The 18,499-nt window shown below is 44.7% G+C and overlaps 1 protein-coding gene across 3 annotated transcripts in view; it reads right to left on the reverse strand.

The window, feature by feature from the left end:
* PRKAG2 (protein kinase AMP-activated non-catalytic subunit gamma 2) overlaps window positions 1-18,499 on the reverse strand; it is a 209,803-nt gene that overhangs the window by 144,608 nt on the left and 46,696 nt on the right. Inside the window, exon 1 of one of the 3 annotated variants that reach the window (XM_079946865.1) lies at window positions 16,890-17,013. The exons of the other annotated variants lie outside the window; for them this stretch is intronic. Coding sequence (XP_079802991.1) covers window positions 16,890-16,928 — 39 coding nt within the window. The 5' untranslated portion in view covers window positions 16,929-17,013. Of the gene's footprint in view, window positions 1-16,889; window positions 17,014-18,499 lie in introns of those variants that run through there. 3 annotated transcript variants of the gene reach the window in all.

Genomic DNA, 18,499 nt, shown 5'->3' on the forward strand with positions numbered 1-18,499 from the left:
GAGGGCAGCGACCCTGATTTCCCTAGCAGCCACTCTCTGCATAGCCCAGTATCATATTCCCAAGGGTAACTCAATAAAACACAAACATTTGTTATGCATAATATCACCACTCGCAATCTTCAGACCTTGCAGGAAGCGGAAGATATTCAGAACAGAAGATTGCAATCGGTGCAACACTTCAAATTAAATTCAAAGGAGATGATCCCTTTGTGCCACCATTCAATATATTTCCATTAGCAGGAGCTATGTTCTCGTTAAATTAATTAGCAATAATTAACAAAAGCCGGGGTAGCCAGGGTGGTATTTGAGCTGGTGATCAGACAGCTTTGACTGATGCGAAGAAAATTACACTTATGAGACAAATATGCCCAAGTCATCTTTAATTAAGGAAAAAAACCTGTAATTGCATCCCTGCCTCTGCTGCTTGCTCACTGTTGGATGGACTTTTGTGCTTATTAAACAATGTGCTGTTTTAGTATGTTGCTATGTATGGAAGTGGGGACACGGGTGGTGCTTTGAGTTAAACCACAGAGCCTAGGACTTGCCAATCAGAAGGTCGGCGGTTTGAATCCCCGCGACGGGGTGAGCGCCCATTGCTCAGTCCCTGCTCCTGCCAACCTAGCAGTTCGAAAGCACGTCAAGGTGCAAGTAGATAAATAGGTACCGCTCCGGTGGGAAGGTAAATGGCGTTTCCGTGCACTACTCTGGTTCGCCAGAAGCGGCTTAGTCCTGCTTGCCACATGACCCGGAAGCTGTACGCCGGCTCCCTCGGCCAGTAAAGCGAGGTGAGCGCCGCAACCCCAGAGTCGGTCACGACTAGACCTAATGGTCAGGGGTCCCTTTACCTTTACCTATGTATGGAAGTGAGAGCTGGACCATAAAGAAGGCTGATCGCCGAAGAATGGATGCTTTTGAATTATGGTGCTGGAGGAGACTCCTGAGAGTCCCATGGACTGCAAGAAGATCAAACCTCTCCATTCTGAATGAAATCAGCTCTGAGTGCTCACTGGAAGGACAGATCGTGAAGCTGAGGCTCCAATACTTTGGCCACCTCATGAGAAGAGAAGACTCCCTGGAAAAGACCCTGATGTTGGGAAAGATGGAGGGCACAAGGAGAAGGGGACGAGAGAGGACGAGATGGTTGGACAGTGTTCTCAAAGCTATCAACATGAGTTTGACCAAACTGCAGGAGGCAGTGGAAGACAAGAGTGCCTGGCATGCTCTGGTCCATGGGGTCACGAAGAGTTGGACATGACTAAACGACTAAACAACAACAAATTTAGCAAACGTGCTGAGAATGAGCACAGACGAAGAGGAAAGAGTGTTGCATGAACCCTAGGTTCAAATTTCCTCCTAGGGCTGGGTTCAAATCCTTTCTCAGGTGTATGAAAGGATTTGTGCCCAGCCAAAGTACAACACTCTATCCTCTACCCTGCAACCTTTTCCTGTTAAATGCCACATTCTCTGCTGGATTAATCTGCTTCTCAATAGCCCACTGTGCTCAATAACTCACATGTGCTCTGCCAGTGAGTGATGGCCCCTATTGGAGAACACTTTCTAACCTGCAACCTCTTCAATTCGGGACAAATAATGGTCACTGGCGGGGAATTATTGGAGCCGCATGAGATGCAGAAAGAGAGAGAGCAATTCAGGCAAGTGAGGGCATCAGAGGGATTCAAGTCAGATTTCTTTCAAGTGATTATTTTTGCTTAAGGACCTGAATGTGGATGGTTTTAAAAGAATAAATCAGTAATGCTAATCTCAAATTCTTGGCATCTCAGACAAACCTAAATTAGGCGATCCAGTGGCCTTTTACATCTTAAGCCCCAAATCTGGAAAGCACCAGAGGTACGCAGAAAAGAGCATATTTTCCAACATTTCCAAAAAAGGGAAGCATCAATTTCAAACACAAATGACCTATGAAACCTACAAATGTCCTATGAAAACTATTTTGCCTTGGGAAGGATCCACAGGCAAAGTTGTGGCTTGGTGCAGCGGGGAACGAGGTTAGCCACCCATGACAGTCCCAACTCCCCTGCTCTCTCATACCAGATTTCAAAGCTGAAGTTTCAAGAGCCGTGAGGTGCCAGAGATTGCCGCATACAAAGAGAGAAAAGCTTGGCGATGTGGGTTCCCACCAACCCAGAGTCTCCCCTGTGCACAGCTCCTTAGACACCAAACTGTAGGTAAAGCTAAAGGGACCCCTAACCATTAGGTCCAGTCGTGACCGACTCTGGCGTTGCGGCGCTCATCTCGCTTTATTGGCCGAGGGAGCCGGTGTACAGCTTCGGGTCATGTGGCCAGCAGGAATAAGCCGCTTCTGGCGAACCAGAGCAGCGTACGGAAACGCCGTTTACCTTCCCGCTGGAGTGGTACCTATTTATCTACTGGCACTTTGACGTGCTTTCAAACTGCTAGGTTGGCAGGAGCAGGGACTGAGCAACAGGAGCTCACCCCGTTGCGGGGATTTGAACCTCCGACCTTCTGATCGGCAAGTCCTACGCTCTGTGGTTTAACCCACAGTGCCACCCACGTCCCACCCCAAACTGTAGAGCTCCCCTCAAAACTGAGTATGAGCAGAAGCTACTTGATATATAAGCTAGGCCCACCATATCTGAATAACACATAATGAAGGCCACAGACAAGTATTTGCAGGTCATGCAGAGAGGAATCCCTACACTTTGCTGTTAAAATGCAGGATCAGAGTTTGTGACAACCCATTTGTTTCTTCTGGATTATAGCGATGAATTAATTCAAGGCTCAAACATTGGTTCATTCTCTTGCCTTTGACGTTCTGCACACTTCACCAAGGATGTGTGTGTGTGTTTTCTTTTGAAAAACAAGCTAAATTGTCAGTTGCCAGAACTGGAGTGGCTGGCTTTCAACGTGACACCAAAAGAGTGGGTGGTAACAGATGCAGAACGGTACATTCACACAAGCCAGTAAACAATGCAGCCTTCATCAATCTCTGATCATTCAGGAGGCAAACAGAGGAAGAGCTACAACAGGAGAATGGATGGGAGTAGTACCAAATCAAATCAAACAAAAAGAAACTGGAGAACTTGAGGTTTTTTAAAAAAAAAATCTGCTGATTTATTTTTTTGTGAGTAATAATTATAATAATTTACTTATACCCTGTCCACCTGACTGGGCTCCCCAGCCACTGAGAAAGATATTGTTGGTGCAAGTAGGCTGCACGTAAAAACTGTATGGATTTGTCTATGCTATTTACCAGCTGCCTCTTATTTATACACTTTGCTTACATTTCTGGAAAGAAACTGGCCCCAAGGTCTACATTAAAAGGATTTATAAAGCTGCCACATTTCTAAATCTTTACGTTGTATAATGTAATTCTATTTGCCACTGGTGGGACTTGAGGTTCTTTGCTTTTTGTAGTTCTTTTGTGCTCAGAATTATGAAGCCCTCCTGTTACGGATAGAACATTCGTCACAAACAGCAGATGGACACCTACAGGATAAATAGAACAGGATTTTTTGTACTGCTTTTCAACAGGAGATAATGACAAAAGATGCCTGAATCTTTCTGTGTTCCCTGCGCAATGTGGGGCCCGCACAGTTATGAAACTTCTGCTTAAAAGCACAATCCGTTTGCTTCCGCTTTCCTGGGATTATGCTGCATTGAACACAGTGGGACTTACTTCTGAGTAGACGTGCTTAGGCTTGCATTGTATATTCCTGCATTCAGATCAGTGAACGGCCTGGGAGCTACAGCATTGCAGACCTGATGACTGCCCTCTGAATGTAATAATTCAACATTTATTGGATTTAAATCCCTCCTTTCTCCCACGGAACTCACGGCTGAATGCATGGGGGGTCCCCATCACGTCTCTCATCCAGGCAGGGTCCAGACTCTTAATCTCAAGGTTGTTGGTTCGAGCCCCACACTGAGCAAAATTTTCCTGCATGGCAGGGGGTTGGACTAGGGGGCCCTCAGCCCCCTTCCAACTAGTCTATGATTCAGCAAGATGGCTGCAGCCTATGCCCCATTGTTATGTTTGTATTTTAATATCACTGAAAATCACTAAATGCTAGCATTCGATTGACGTTGGAGAGAGACTAAGTTGAGAAATTAGACCAAAGGTACATATTGATATAGGAATGTATTAGATAAAATGTAAAGAAATATACAATAATAAGAGTACATTCATTTGTAAAAAAGGAATAGACAACGGGATAGACAAGAAGTCCAAAGTGTTGGTACATATATGATTTTGGAATAATTTTTTGCCCTTGTTTTTTTTTCTTTAGGTATATAAACTTTGTATATAAACTTTGTACAGCAGTACCTCTGGTTGCGAAAGGGATCCATTCCGGAGTCCCATTCGCAGAACACAACCCGTGTCAGCACGTGCACGGGTCGCGATTTGCCGCATGTGCGCATGCGTGTGACGTCATTTTGCGTGTCTGCGCATGCGGCGAAACCTGGAAGTAACCCTTTCCGGTACTTCCGGGTTGCCGCGGGAAGCAACCTGAAAACCTGTATCATGAAGCAAACGCAACACGAGGTATGACTGTACACATGCTGAAAATTATATTATAATAAGCCTTGTAAAACAAAACAAAACCCTGTACTCATTCAATCGGTGAAGTGTCTAGCATGCAAAGAAAGTAGACAATACCCATCTTTGCATCCCAGTGCCATGTTAGCAACTTGAACTAAACTGCTCTGTCTTCTAGAAAACCACAGACCATAAGGTTTCGCTCTAGCGAGTCATGCTAGGTACAGAGCGTCTTGCAACTGTCATGCTCTGTGCTCAGGCAAGGCAGAACACAGGCTGGGTACCAGGCAGACAGAAGCAACACTAGGTAGAGAAAGACTCAAGACTGAATGCAGACCTTCAGGCCATCTTCCATAAACCCAAAACCTCTACATTGCCCCCGCAGGGAACAAACTGAGCTCCAGCTCTATGTAGCCCTGTGTGTACAGCTGCTTCCAAATTGTGAGTTCTGCCCAAACCAGAAGACACTCCTTCACTTACAGAGGCACCCTTGTCCTCCATGAAGTTTCCAGAGTCTGAAGATAGCAGTGCCACATCCTCTGGGGGGGGGGGGACACATGCGTCACAGAGTGGCAATGCTTCCAGGGTGTGACACATGTGCCCTTCCCTTTCTGTTTTGGAGTCTTCCATCACCTGAAGGAGACTCCTGGCCCCTGACAGTAGCCTGCTCTGGACCAGGAAGTTGAAAGCACCGCATAAATGCGGTGCCACAGCGGCGATCAGTTCTGCCTTTAAATTTTGTTCTATGCTGTTGTCCGAATCACGTAAAAATGTACAAAATCTCAAAAACGCAAGCAGAGCGAAGGCCACGCTTCCACCTCTCAGCAGTTTAGGAAAACAGCTGTTCTTCCTGCTTGCTCTGTGCATTCTTTTTGGTTAATAGCCATGAGTAATTCTCATGAGCAAAGAGATCAGCTGGCACGCAAGGATATTAAAGCCTGAAGATTACCGTTATTATCAATTGTTTACACAGTGCTTCTGATTCGCAAACATCTTTCGAATCCTTGATTTGGTTCATCTTCACAACAACTCTGCATACAGGGAAGCCATTGTCATTTCCATTGTTTCACAGAGATTGGCAGCTCAGGCTGGTGGAAGAGTCGTCTCTGCTCAAGGTTATTCAGGAGAACAACATTTACCATGCACTCAAAACCTTCGTTGTGTTCCTAGTACTATACAGAGCATAAGAGACAACTGCACTGAAATATAACGTACTCGGAGTTGAGAGTGGATTTCATGCTCTTTATTCAGCTCATAGTGGTGGGGAAGAATGGAAGTTCCCCCAAAATGTCTGCTTTATATACATTATTTACACAATGGGCCCCACGTGATTGGCCAATTCCGGGATTCACCTGTAGGCCAATCAGGTTGCGGATTCACTTCCACCTGGAGCTGGATTGGGTGGCTCATGTGGACCAATCAGACTGCTGCATTCTGGATCCTATTGTTCTAGGACCAATCAGACTGCTGCATTCTGAATCCTATTCAACTTAGTACATAACATGCACTATAGTCAAAATGTGAACTGTCCACATTTTTGGCAGATAAGCAAGAGGGGTGAACGAGAGAAACACAGCTACATAATGGATGTTTAGCCACAGTGATGACTTCTACCCATTCTCACATCTAATGTGATGTAATTTACTATAGGGTAAAAAAACCCAGCATACTCCATTAAATACAACAAATATAGATATGTATAAAATAAAGTAAAATAAATGGTAAATAAACAAAATTGAAGACTTAGGAATTTAAAAGAGAAACAGAAAGTTTATGTAGACCCAGTAGGGTCAATTTTTCTGAGAAAATGTCTGAGATTTTTCTTTTTTCCACCCTTCCACTTTGCAGAATTTCCCCAGGATATTCTCCATCTTTTTTTTGGTGTGTGTGAGATGGCTGCCATCCCCCACTTTCCCTCCAATGCTGTGGAAAGATGGTAGATCTGAGGCAAGGTGGGAGATACAAAATGGTGGCCAGAGTTGATGTTGCTGCCACTTGCCATGGCAGTGGCAGCAATAACAACAAAAACTCCAAACTTAGGAAAACGAAAAATAGCTGTGCTGTTCTCACAGTTAATGGTGAACCCCACCCCAGGAAACAATTAGAGAATTTCTATTCCCCTTGGAGAAATTTGGTGAATCAATGTGTCGTCCTTCCCACCTGTACACATCCCTTTTCTCCACCCACAATTATGGTGAGAAAACTCACGAGTCCACGAAGAGCTCTAATATTTCCAGATCTATATTCTTTGTGCATCTCAGCATGTTGGGGGGGGGGGCGCTGCTTCAATTCTAGAGTCTGTCCATGATTAGTGTCAAGCTTTGTTAAGATGGAGGCAGATGAAACTGAATTTAAAAAGACAAAACTGTGAATACATTTTTTTTTTTGTACCAGACTGTTCTGGAGACACAACCTGTTCTTATCAAAACATCTTCCGTGTTATGCAGCTAAAATGAGATGTTTGGGAGTTGGCGGAAGTAAATTTGAGAGATTATTCCTTGTATATTTTTTTTAAATCAAGTATGTGTCAAGAGTGAGTCTCTGGAGAACAGCAGGCTGAACATGGCCAGTCACAACTTGTATTGCATTTCTTTCATTTTCAGAGAGACAACTCACAGGATTCTTGGGCAGCTACCAGGGTGTCAGTACCCTGGCAAGGCCTATTGTAAACAACTGTCCCTGGGTCTCTGCTTTGAAATATGTGTGCTGGTGCTTTTATCAGTCCCAGGCAGTTGATGTACTGAAACTCTGAGGCACTGGTGGAAGTAAAAATGGCAGCTTCAAGATGCTCACCCAGGTAGGAGGGACTCCACTTACATAGAAGAGAGACTACTGAAAGGCACTTGGCTGAGGAAGAGACTCAACAAAGAGAAGTTTGCAGCAGGGGCGGAAACCTTAAACTGGTCTGGTTAGTGTCCACAGCAATGTGTTGCGAGATCACTCACTTGAAGTCCATATCCCATATCCCCAAGATGCTCGGTGTTTGCTCAGGAAGGTGGGTGAGTACAGTGCTACCTCGGGTTATATTCGCTTCAGGTTACAGACAATTCAGGTTACAGACTCCGCTAACCCAGAAATAGTATCTCGGGTTAAGAACTTTGCTTCAGGATGAAAACAGAAATCGTGCTCCGGCGGCGCAGCGGCAGGAGGAGGCCCCATTAGCTAAAGTGGTCTTCAGGTTAAGAACAGTTTCAGGTTAAGAATGGACCTCCGGAACGAATTAAGTACTTAACCCGAGGTACCACTGTAGAAGACAAACTCTATGATAGAGGAGTATTCTCATCCCTCCTGCTGTGTTGTTGTTGTTTAGTCGTTTAGTCGCGTCCTACTCTTCGTGACCCCATGGACCAGAGGACACCAGGCACTCCTGTCTTCCACTGCCTCCTGCAGTTTGGTCAAACTCATGCTGGTAGCTTTGAGAACACTGCCCAGCCATCTTGTCGTCTGTCGTCCCCTTCTCCTTGTGCCCTCCATCTTTCCCAACATCAGGGTCTTTTCCAGGGAGTCTTCTCTTCTTATGAGGTGGCCAAAGTATTGGAGCCTCAGCTTCACGATCTGTCCTTCCAGTGAGCACTCAGGGCTGATTTCCTTCAGAATGGATAGGTCTGATCTTCTTGCAGTCCATGGGACTCTCAAGAGTCTCCTCCAGCACCGTAATTCAAAGGCATCAATTCTTCGGCGATCAGCCTTCTTTATAGTCCAGCTCTCACTTCCATACATCACTACTAGGAAAATACATCCCTGCTACCTGATCCTTTGAACTAGAGCAGTGGTTCCCAGTTAGCTAAATTCTGTGGACCCCATTTTTCAAAAGCGAAGCCATAGATCCCCTATTTTTGAAAAGTGTTATATCACCATGATAGATTTTATGTTAATGGTGCCACAGACCACCAATTGGGAACCACTGGGCTAGAGCTATCAGGGGATTGAAACTGGGATGTCCTGCATACAAAGTATGAGCTTGGCCACTGGGCTACAGTCCCTCCCCAAGACGGAAGATCATTTGCCAGCCTCACACTCCAAGTCAACAACCATGATTCAGGCTACAATGCACGGAGCTGAACTGTTGACTACATCAAGGAACAAGTATGACATCTTATGAAGGATGGCAGCTTTGATTCATTACAAAGATGACCTATCTCTAAAAATCAATAGGAAACATGGCCATATTTGTTTGCTCAGGGAAACTGAGCAATGCTGTCCTAGCAAGATTAAATGCCGATCCAAACTCTGAAGTTTGTGGCATCTGGTTCTGACAATGGCTAAGAAAAGAAACAAATTCATCTGGTAGAAAGGAGCTCATATGATTATATTCAGGAAAATGGGGACAGATAGCAAAGTATGTTTATCCATCAGTCTTCTTGGAAGGTATGTCATTAGACCGGCAATCCTGTCAAGTAATTTTATCAGTCCCACCATGATAGAGATGAAAAAGTGAGATTAGGGAATGAGCATGCTTTTTTTCAACTAGCGTCCTACAAAAACAAAATGCTGCAGTAAGTTTTAAGAATGGAGCAGGACCTTTATAGTGAGGGCACCTTTACTGCAGAATCCTCTCCACAAGGGGACCAGCACAGCCCCCTTCTATATCAACCTTCTCCATGCATTTAGATCTTCAGATCAGGTCCTTTTTCCATCTGTAGATGAGTTGTGTTACGCATTTACACAGGAGAGAGCCGTCTTGATGGTGGGGCTTCAGCTCTGGAATACCCTCCAGAAGGAAGACGGGGGCCAACATTATATTCTTTTTAGTGCCGGGTTAAGACCGTTTTATTTTCTGTGGCTTTTAAAATCTACTGTATTGGTTTAGCTGATTACACAGTTTCTCGCCGATTATTATTTTGGGTTTTATTGCTGGTTTTAATGTAACAACAACAACAACAACAACGTTTATTTATGTATATGCTGCCGATCTCACTGGGCTGTTCCAGCCACCCTGGGCAGCTCCAAACAAAAGCACAATACAACATCAAACACTAAAAACTTCCCCGAAGAGGCTATGACTGCATTGTTGTTTTCTTCCTTAAAACGTCTATTTAGCTGTCTACCCATTTGGCAAGAGTTGTTTATCACTGTAACCAGCCGGCACATATGAGGACACAGCCCAAACCAGAAGCCAAACCCTTTGATGGTCTACAAACAAAATCTATGGGCGTTGCCAATACTCTTGCCTCAAACATTGGAACTTCAAATCTAGGCCTTTGGTGCCCCCTCCTCTCACAGTTAACAGCCTGTTTTATTCTAAAATTATAATGACTGCTTGTGCTGGAACAGATTAAGGTTTCTCCACTACTAACAGCTTGTTTCCAACCAGATGCTCCTGGTAAAACTGCAAGGGGAACAAGATGGAGGAAGCCAACTCCACTCTCCCGGCTTGGCTCCAGCATCTGAGGGTGGGGGTTAGCTTAGATTTCAAAGCAAACAACCTCCCCTTCCGGAATGTCTTTCTAATCTAATCTAGCTCCCCAAGGAACAAAGGACTGGGAGCAATTTATTGGAACATGGACCTACTTAATAGATTATGGAAATAATACTACTGTACACATACCACCTCTAATTACACAATACAAAGTACAGGCGGACATTCTAGGATAAGCATGCTAGGATAGCTCAGTTGGTTAGAGTGTGGGGCTGATAAGGCCAAGGTTGCAGGTTCGATCCCCGCAAGGGACATCTGCATATTCCAGCACCCTTCTAATCCTGCTCAGTTTTATCTCTGATAATTTTGTTGTTTTTTACAATCATACCTCGGGTTGTGAATGTGATCTGTGCGGGTGGCACATTCGCAACCAACAGCATTCTCAGCCTGAAGTGCCGTGTCTGCACACGTGCGTGACGCAATTCGGCGCTTCTGCGCATGAATGTGATGTCATTTTGTGCTTCTGTGCATGCGCAAGTGCCAAAACCCAGAAGTAACCCGTTCTGGTACTTTTGGGTTCCGCGCGGTCTGCAACCCGCAGCGTTCGTAATCCAAGGTATGACTGTATCTTGCTTCCATTCAGGGATTTTATTAAATGTATTTTTATTACCTTTATGCAAACCACTTTCAAAATTTTATCTTGTGGTCAAAAATGGAAGCAAGAGGAACTACTGACCAAAGAAGAATGGAGGATGAAATTGATGGACTATGCAGAATTAGATAAATTAACAGGAAGAATTCAAAATCTGCGGGACCAGAGATTCACAAAAGACTGAAGTAAATTTACGGACTATGTGAAAGGTAATTGTGATGATCACATTAGGTTTGTAGGTTTGCAAGAAGTTTTGTGAGGTGAATTATTTGAATTATTGCAAAAATGGATAATGGGGAGGATGGTTAGTTAAGACAATTAAAGGCAATATGAATTTAAGAAATGCAGAAGAAGTGATAAGAATGGTGGATCATCAGCGGTGCTGGCGGAAGTCCAAAAACAGATTGTATAAGATGTGAAGTTTTGTGGTATGTATTATAATTTATATGTTAAAATTAATTTTAAAATATTTGTTTTAAAAAAAATCTTGTGGGCAATTCCCGCTGAATTTAATAGGGCTTGCTCCCACATAGGGCTGCGGCCTAATACCCACTTCCTAGGACTGAGCCCATAAACTCAACAGGACTTACTCCGAGGAAACATACACAGGGCTACACTCTACCAGTCTTGCAAAGCTAAGCTCCTTGCAGGGGACCCACTCTTTGACAGGCTTGCTTTGCTAAAGGTCAGGTGCAAATCCTTGAAGATTAGAAATGGCAAACAAGAGTATAAGCAATGAAGTCAGTCGGCTGTTTCGTTTTACGGTGTGCCTTGGCATTCTTAAGAGGAGTCCTGCAGGATCAGGTCAGCATCTTGTTCTTACAGTGGCCACCCAGATTCACATGGGAAGCCTACAGGCAGGACATGAGAGCAACAGGATCCTCTTAGGTATTTTTAAATATACAGTGGTACCTTGGTTTACGAACTTAATCCGTTCCGGAAGTGTGTTCTTAAACCAAAGTGTTCTTAAACCAAGGCGTGCTTTCCCATAGCAGCGGGGAACTCAATTTACAAACGGAACACACTCAACAGGAAGCGAAACATGTTCTTATTCCAAGGCAAAGTTCACACACCAAAACACCTACTTCTGGGTTTGCAGCGTTCTTAATCCAAGTTGTTCATAAACTAAGCTGTTCTTAAATCAAGGCACCACTCTATTATAAAGTGCTTTGACCAAACACAAATGAACATACAATGTTCTGAAAGGTCCTGATGTGGCTCAGTTTCAGAAATTGAACAGGTCTGAGCCTGGCCAATATATAAATGGAAGATCACCTGGGAATGTCCTGCATGCTCCTCTTGATGGTATCTGGCAGTATAGCAGAAAATTTTAAAAGCTGCTTAGCTCCACATGTTGCTTTGAAATGGCACACTGGCCTTCAAAGTCAACAGACCAAAGTAATGAAGAACACCAGGGAAAAGCAAGTCCCTTTTTGACTCCACACAAGGACGTGAGACAAAATGTACCATTTTCTCCCACCCCTCCCCACCACCCCAAGGTTAAAACACAACATTGTTGTTAAGCCTACAACATTCCAGTGTTTTATACGATATCCTACCATTCCACCACCACAAAGACAAACAACCTTATTTATTATTGTTTTTTGTGTGGTAAAACACAACTGCAGCACCAGACTGCTCAGCAGGGCCAGGAAAAACCCTGTTAAGGCTTTTACATTGCTTGCATGCCGTTAAATTTGAGATTTCTGCTTTGCAAATTCTGCCTACCCTCTCAGTCTGGATCAGGCATAGCCAAACTCGGCCCTCCAGATGTTTTGGGACTACAACTCCCATCATCCCTAGCTAACAGGACCAGTGGTCAGGGATGATTTGAGTTGTAGTCCCAAAACATCTGGAGGGCTGGGTTTGCCTATGCCTGGTCTGGATTCTCCAAGGTGAGGGAATAGTGTTGGGATTTACTTCTCAAAACTGTTTGACTATCATTTTCTATTCCTGCATTGGGGGGTGTCAGGGAACTGCCATCGGAGCCAGAGGAGGAGGGAGGGCTCCAGAGGGATGCCGGAGAGCGACCCAGGAGGGAGAGAGGCAGCCCATCGGCGGGGGAAGGAAATCAGCGTAGCACCAGTGGAGAAGGGGGGCAGATGGGGGAATCGGTGAGGAGGCTCCATGACTTCTCACCGGAGACCAGCGGGGAGAGCACGGGTCCTCCACTGCCCACACCCTCCCTGCGCAGAAGACTTCCGCGCAGGGAGAGTAGGCAGAGACTTGGCGTCAAAGAACTTCTTTGCTGGAAAAAGTTCAAGAAACGCCCACTGACGGGTTCTGCCAGCGATTGAGACGGACACGGATGAGTGGCTGTCCGGACAGAAAGGGTTCACCCAGGTGACTCAGCCAGGTGTGGCGACGACTTACGCACGAGCAACCCCTAGAACCATTACGGGGGGGGGGAGCTTTAATTATCAAATTTAATTACTGATTTCCCTAAATGTGCCCCCAGATTTCACTAAATTTAATATGAGTTAATTTTAACACAAGTGCACGTTCCAATCTTTCACAGAAGGTATTTCAAATCGCGAGTATTTTACACGGAGTACTCTAACCACAGTAGATATTTAAGATGCTAGCCCTGTATGAGGTTTTCCAAAACGCTTCATATAATTTAAGTGATTAAAAAAATGAGGATATACAGTATATAAAAAAATGAGGATATACAAGACAAATGCCTCGCAAGACGAAAAACTCGCTAGACGAAATGGTTTTCCGTTTTTCGAGGTGCTTCGCAAGACGAATTTCCCTATGGGCTTGCTTCGCAAGATGATAACGTCTTGCGAGTTTGCTTCCTTTTTTGTAAAACCGTTAATACCCGGGGAATCCGCGCTCCGCAAGATGAAAAAATCGCAAGACGAAGCAACTCGCGGAACGAATTAATTTCGTCTTGCGAGGCACCACTGTAGAAGAATTGCATATTTTAATATTTTTTCAATAATATTATTAATCATTCTCTAGTATCTTCTTGCTATGGGGCATTCTCAGCAAACACGTTGAAGATATCTGGTTTTGATTCTGATATTTTCAACATTATTTGAATAGTTCTCATTTATTCTCTTTATTGCAATGGGTGTTATGAACCATCTTGCATATAACTCTTGCACATGACAGTTCTCTGCCATGCTCAGATAGAATTTATGGTCTTTGTTGCAAAGACTTTCCAATATCTCCATAGAAATGTCCCCCCCCCCCTATATATTATTCCCATTTTAGCATAATTTTATTCTGCTCCAGCTCTGCTTCATACTTCACAATAGTTTATAACACTTTGATTAGGGCTGGACGACATCAGCTTTTCAACATCGTGGTGTATCGCCAGCCCAACATTGTGGCCAATACAGCTTGTTTCTCCCTCTGCGTCGTATGAGGGCAGAATGGGATGTTGGTTTCACTCAGCAATATATCTCTGGTGAAACCACCGCCTCTGCTAGCAGTGCCCACTGGAGGAAGGAACTTTTGACTGAGTGAAATCAATATCGCGGTCTGCTTCTCATACCTGTCCTGGGCGATATTTCAATATATTCCCCAGGCCTAATTTTGATGTTGTTTTTATTTTCTGTTGTTTGCAGAACACGGAATGTGTATTGGGCAAAAACCAATCAAACTCTTCTCCAGAAAACATACACAATTTCCTCGCGTCCGCCCCCCCCCCCCTTTAGCATTATTTCAGTGTTTGTTTCAAGAAAGGAAATACGAGAGGAAATCGATAACTAAAATCTTCTCCCCCACCACAGGAAGAGAAACTGACACTGGTGCATTCAAGAAAGGCTACTCAAAAGGCAAATCAGAGACCACACTTCACTTTCCCCACAACTTGGATCAACAGGAAGCCATACACAGGGGTAGAACAGGTGGAAGGTGGTTTTCAATTAGCGTTAGAAAATATATTGACTGAATGCAACTTATTTCTGAGTGGACGCTACAGAAGGAGCTCACTCACAGGGAAAGGCACTAACAGATATTATAGCTGTATGCTGCTTGGACCAGGCTTTTGGCTAACATCCTATATCATTTTAAATGTGTTTGTGGGAGAGGGGGTTATTGCTTTGTTTTGTGCTTGTTCTTGTTTTTATTATGCATTTTGTGTTTTTCTCTTGTGTTTGTATGCTGTGAACCACCTTGAGATCTACAAATGAAGGATGGTATATAAATTTAATGCAAAATAATAATAATAATAACAACAACAACAACAACAACAACAACAAAACAACAACAACAACAAAACAACAAAACAACAACAACAACAACAACAACTCAAATGCTGCAGGGAACCTGCATTTTAATTCCTCTTCCTACTAACAGAATAACAATGCTCTATTTGAACTGGGGCCATTTCCAGGCCGTCACTGCTTTTGGGTAGGACTCAATCACATACTCACATTGCACCCTTAAAGTGGATTTGGAGGTCTCACGCAACAGACTCGCTTCCCTCAAATATGAAACATTTTTTGCAATAAAGAAAGAGATGGGGAAATGTGCTAGAAAATGCAGGATAATACTTGTTTGGTGCAATGCTTGCCATCTAAAAACCAAATCATAATGAATAATCATTAAATAACCAATGTGGTCTAATCGTCCTGCAATCAAATCAGATCAGAAAGAATGCTCAATAAATAGCAGGTGTAACCAAACATTGTTGCAAACCGCTCAGGGTCATCTGGAAGTGACGTTAAGTGTAGAAGCAACCCATAGGCTGAAGGCAAGGTGAAGCTGGGCCTTGCTTTGCCCACCTGCCGGAGGTAGAACAGCGGCCTTGATTCTGCCAACCACCTTTGTCCAGTCCACAGGTCCTATTTGCCAGGGCCTAATGGCCGGGCAAGGGACGTGGGTGCGCTGTGGTTAAACCACAGAGCCTAGGGCTTGCCGATCAAAAGGTCGGTGGTTCGAATCCCCGCGACGGGGTGAGCTCCCGTTGTTCAGTCCCTGCTCCTGCCAACCTAGCAGTTCGAAAGCACGTCAAAGTGCAAATAGATAAATAGGGACCGCTCCGGTGGGAAGGTAAACGGTGTTTCCATGCGCTGCTCTGGTTTGCCAGAAGCGGCTTAGTCATTCTGGCCACATGACCCGGAAGCTGTATGCCGGCTCCCTCGGCCAATAAAGCGAGATGAGCGCCGCAACTCCAGAGTCAGCCACGACTGGACCTAATGGTTAGGGGTCCTTTTACCTTTAATGGCAGGGCACAGGGAGATCAACTGCTCCCCTGAACTTCCGCAGCTGCCCTGACTCTGCCAACCCAGACAGCAAGCATAGCTTCCATCTTCGCTGCCAGGTGAGGAAGGGAGGGAAGAGAGGGGGCCCACCTGGCATCACCCACCTGCCAGAACTTCAGCAGTTGCCTTGAGTCATGGCAGATAGGAAGCAATGCACGAAAATGCATCAAGTGCCCGTGGCTTCTGCACAAAAGCTGTGTTAAAATGCTTTAATTTAAGGAAGAAATCACCTCCAGCAAACAATCTGACAAGCTGATTATGTGATACATGGGGGGACAAATCAAACCTTTGATTTGTCCAATGCCTTCTGATTAGCTGTAGGTACAGGGCAGCTCAAAGGAAGCCCATTTTCACACGGAACACATTGTATCAATGGGTTCTTTGAAGCCGGGGGCAATGCGTTTGGCTTTGCTGCTGCAACATAAGCTCCTGTTCGCAGGATTTGAGTGCTTTGAGATTTACGTGCCTGTGGTTTACAGGCCAGACACAAACTGAAAGTTGCCCGAACGGTGAATCTTTATAAAAGCCAATGTTTTTGTTATATCTCAAACTGGAAAAATATATCTATATTATTATTTTTTTAAAGCACCATCAACAGCAATGTTTGCAACTAATAAGCCAAGATACATGCATGCATGCATACGTGTGTGTATGTGTATTAGGAAGCTGAGATTGCTTCTACCAGACAAGCAGAAGACAGACACTGCAGGGTACAGAGAACAGATGGTTAAACATACATTCAGCAAATTCTCACCCACACCCCTTGCACTCCACTGAATATCTCCCTGGAATATCTAATCTTTCTCTGTAAATTGCGAAGGAGAAAAAAGTTGTGGTTGAAAAACACCCTGGAAGGAGAACATGATCTACAACCTTTCATTTTGTTGTAATCAGGGGGAAAGCGTCACTGTGTCAGTTTATACAGGCAGAACAGACAAAACACATCCACTCAGTAAAATACACAAGGACTATTTCTATTCAGCTAAACAAATTTCTCTCCCCTTTCTCCCCTTCTCTCCCCTTTCTCCCAGCCTTGGTCTTGCACTGATAGACACAGTTTCCCTTTAACAGGCACGGTTTATCTGCTTCTTCTATAGCCTCAGGAAAAACACAGATGACTCACACAAATCCATTACTTACAGCTCTGTAAAATCCTGCACCTTGGGTTGAAATATCCATAGAAATGCACTTAACAAGAACAAATATTCCCAGAGAAAAGAAAGCAAAATTGAAATGTTTCAGGTCCAGCGAGCGATGCAGCCGCAACAGATGGGGACCAGTGCCTGGGTGTGCTGTCAATTCCCAGAGCAAAGCAACCAGAGAGATCTCAGGGAACACAAGGTAACCCAGGAGAACACAGACAACAGTTTCATCTGATGCTCAAAGGCTGCAAGCCAGGCATGCTTCAGACAATTCAGATTTGATTACGAGAACCCTCCAGCCTACCCTATTAACTTTGAAAAGATGCGTTAAAGAGAAAGGTACTTTGGAGGAAGCACTCAATTGTCCAAAGCTGGGGGAGGGTGGCGTCTACAAACACATAAGGTAAGTGGGAGGTTTGGAATAAAATGTGTTATCTTGTTAGCAGACAAGACATCCATGCAATGATGGCAGATTGTAGGTCTGGAGTTTGGGAAGAGCCATGTGTCTATTCCGGTCTCAGTCAGAAGCCTGTTTATATACATTCAAAAACCCCGTTATTCATGGATAATTCAAAAGACAGATATGCCGATCATAATGTGCCTACTGTTAAATTAACTGCTGCTATTCTTATAGGCCAGGGGACGTGGTTGGCGCTGTGGTCTAAACCACAGAGCCTACGGCTTGCCGATCAGAAGGTTGGCGGTTTGAAACCCCACAACGGGGTGAGCTCCTGTTGCTCGGTCCCTGCTCCTGCCAACCTAGCAATTCGAAAGCACATCAAAGTGCAAGTAGATAAGGTACCACTCCAGCGGGGAGGTAAATGGCATTTCCGTGTGCTGCTCTGGTTCACCAGAAGCAGCTTAGTCATGCTGGCCACATGACCCGGAAAGTTGTCGGTGGACAAACGCCAGCTCCCTCGGCCAGTAAAGCGAGATGAGTGCCGCAACCCTAGAGTCGTCCGTGACTAGACTGGACTGGAGTCAGGGGTCCCTTTACCTTTATTCTTATAGGCTAGCTCGTAGCAATCATGATCCGGAAGCAAAATGAAAAAAGAATAGCAATATGGAGAAGATAAAATGCAGTACAGTGGTACCTCAGGTTATTGAGCGGTGCTTCAGGCTACAGACTCTGCTAACCTGGAAGTAGTACCCCGGGTTAAGAACTTTACCTCAGGATGAGAACAGAAATTGCGCAGCGGCAGCAGCAGGAGGCCCCATTAGCTAAAGTGGTACCTCAGGTTAAGAATGGTTTCAGGTTAAGAACAGACCTCCGGAACGAATTAAGTTCGTAACCAGAGGTACCACTGTATTCCCCACAATCCCTGGCAATTCCTTTGTCCCCCACCAGTCCTGGCCCTGCTCTCTGGCAATATCCAGACAGCACCCATGGAGGAAAGGTCTCAATCAATGGGCGGGCACTACAGGGACACTATTGGTTATGCTGATCTCACAAGAGCAGGATGCTAAAATTGGGGGTAATTAAAGGAAGGGCTTGGAAGGTCCTGCTGCTATCATCACATTCCTGGAGGTGGAATGAAAACTCCTTATGCAATAAGAGGAGCCTGGAAAATGAAGGCAGCACTTCAGGACTCTCTATATGGCCCCTGG

This window comes from Podarcis cretensis (assembly GCF_951804945.1).
Source record: "Podarcis cretensis genome assembly, chromosome: 12".
Lineage (NCBI taxonomy): Eukaryota > Metazoa > Chordata > Lepidosauria > Squamata > Lacertidae > Podarcis > Podarcis cretensis.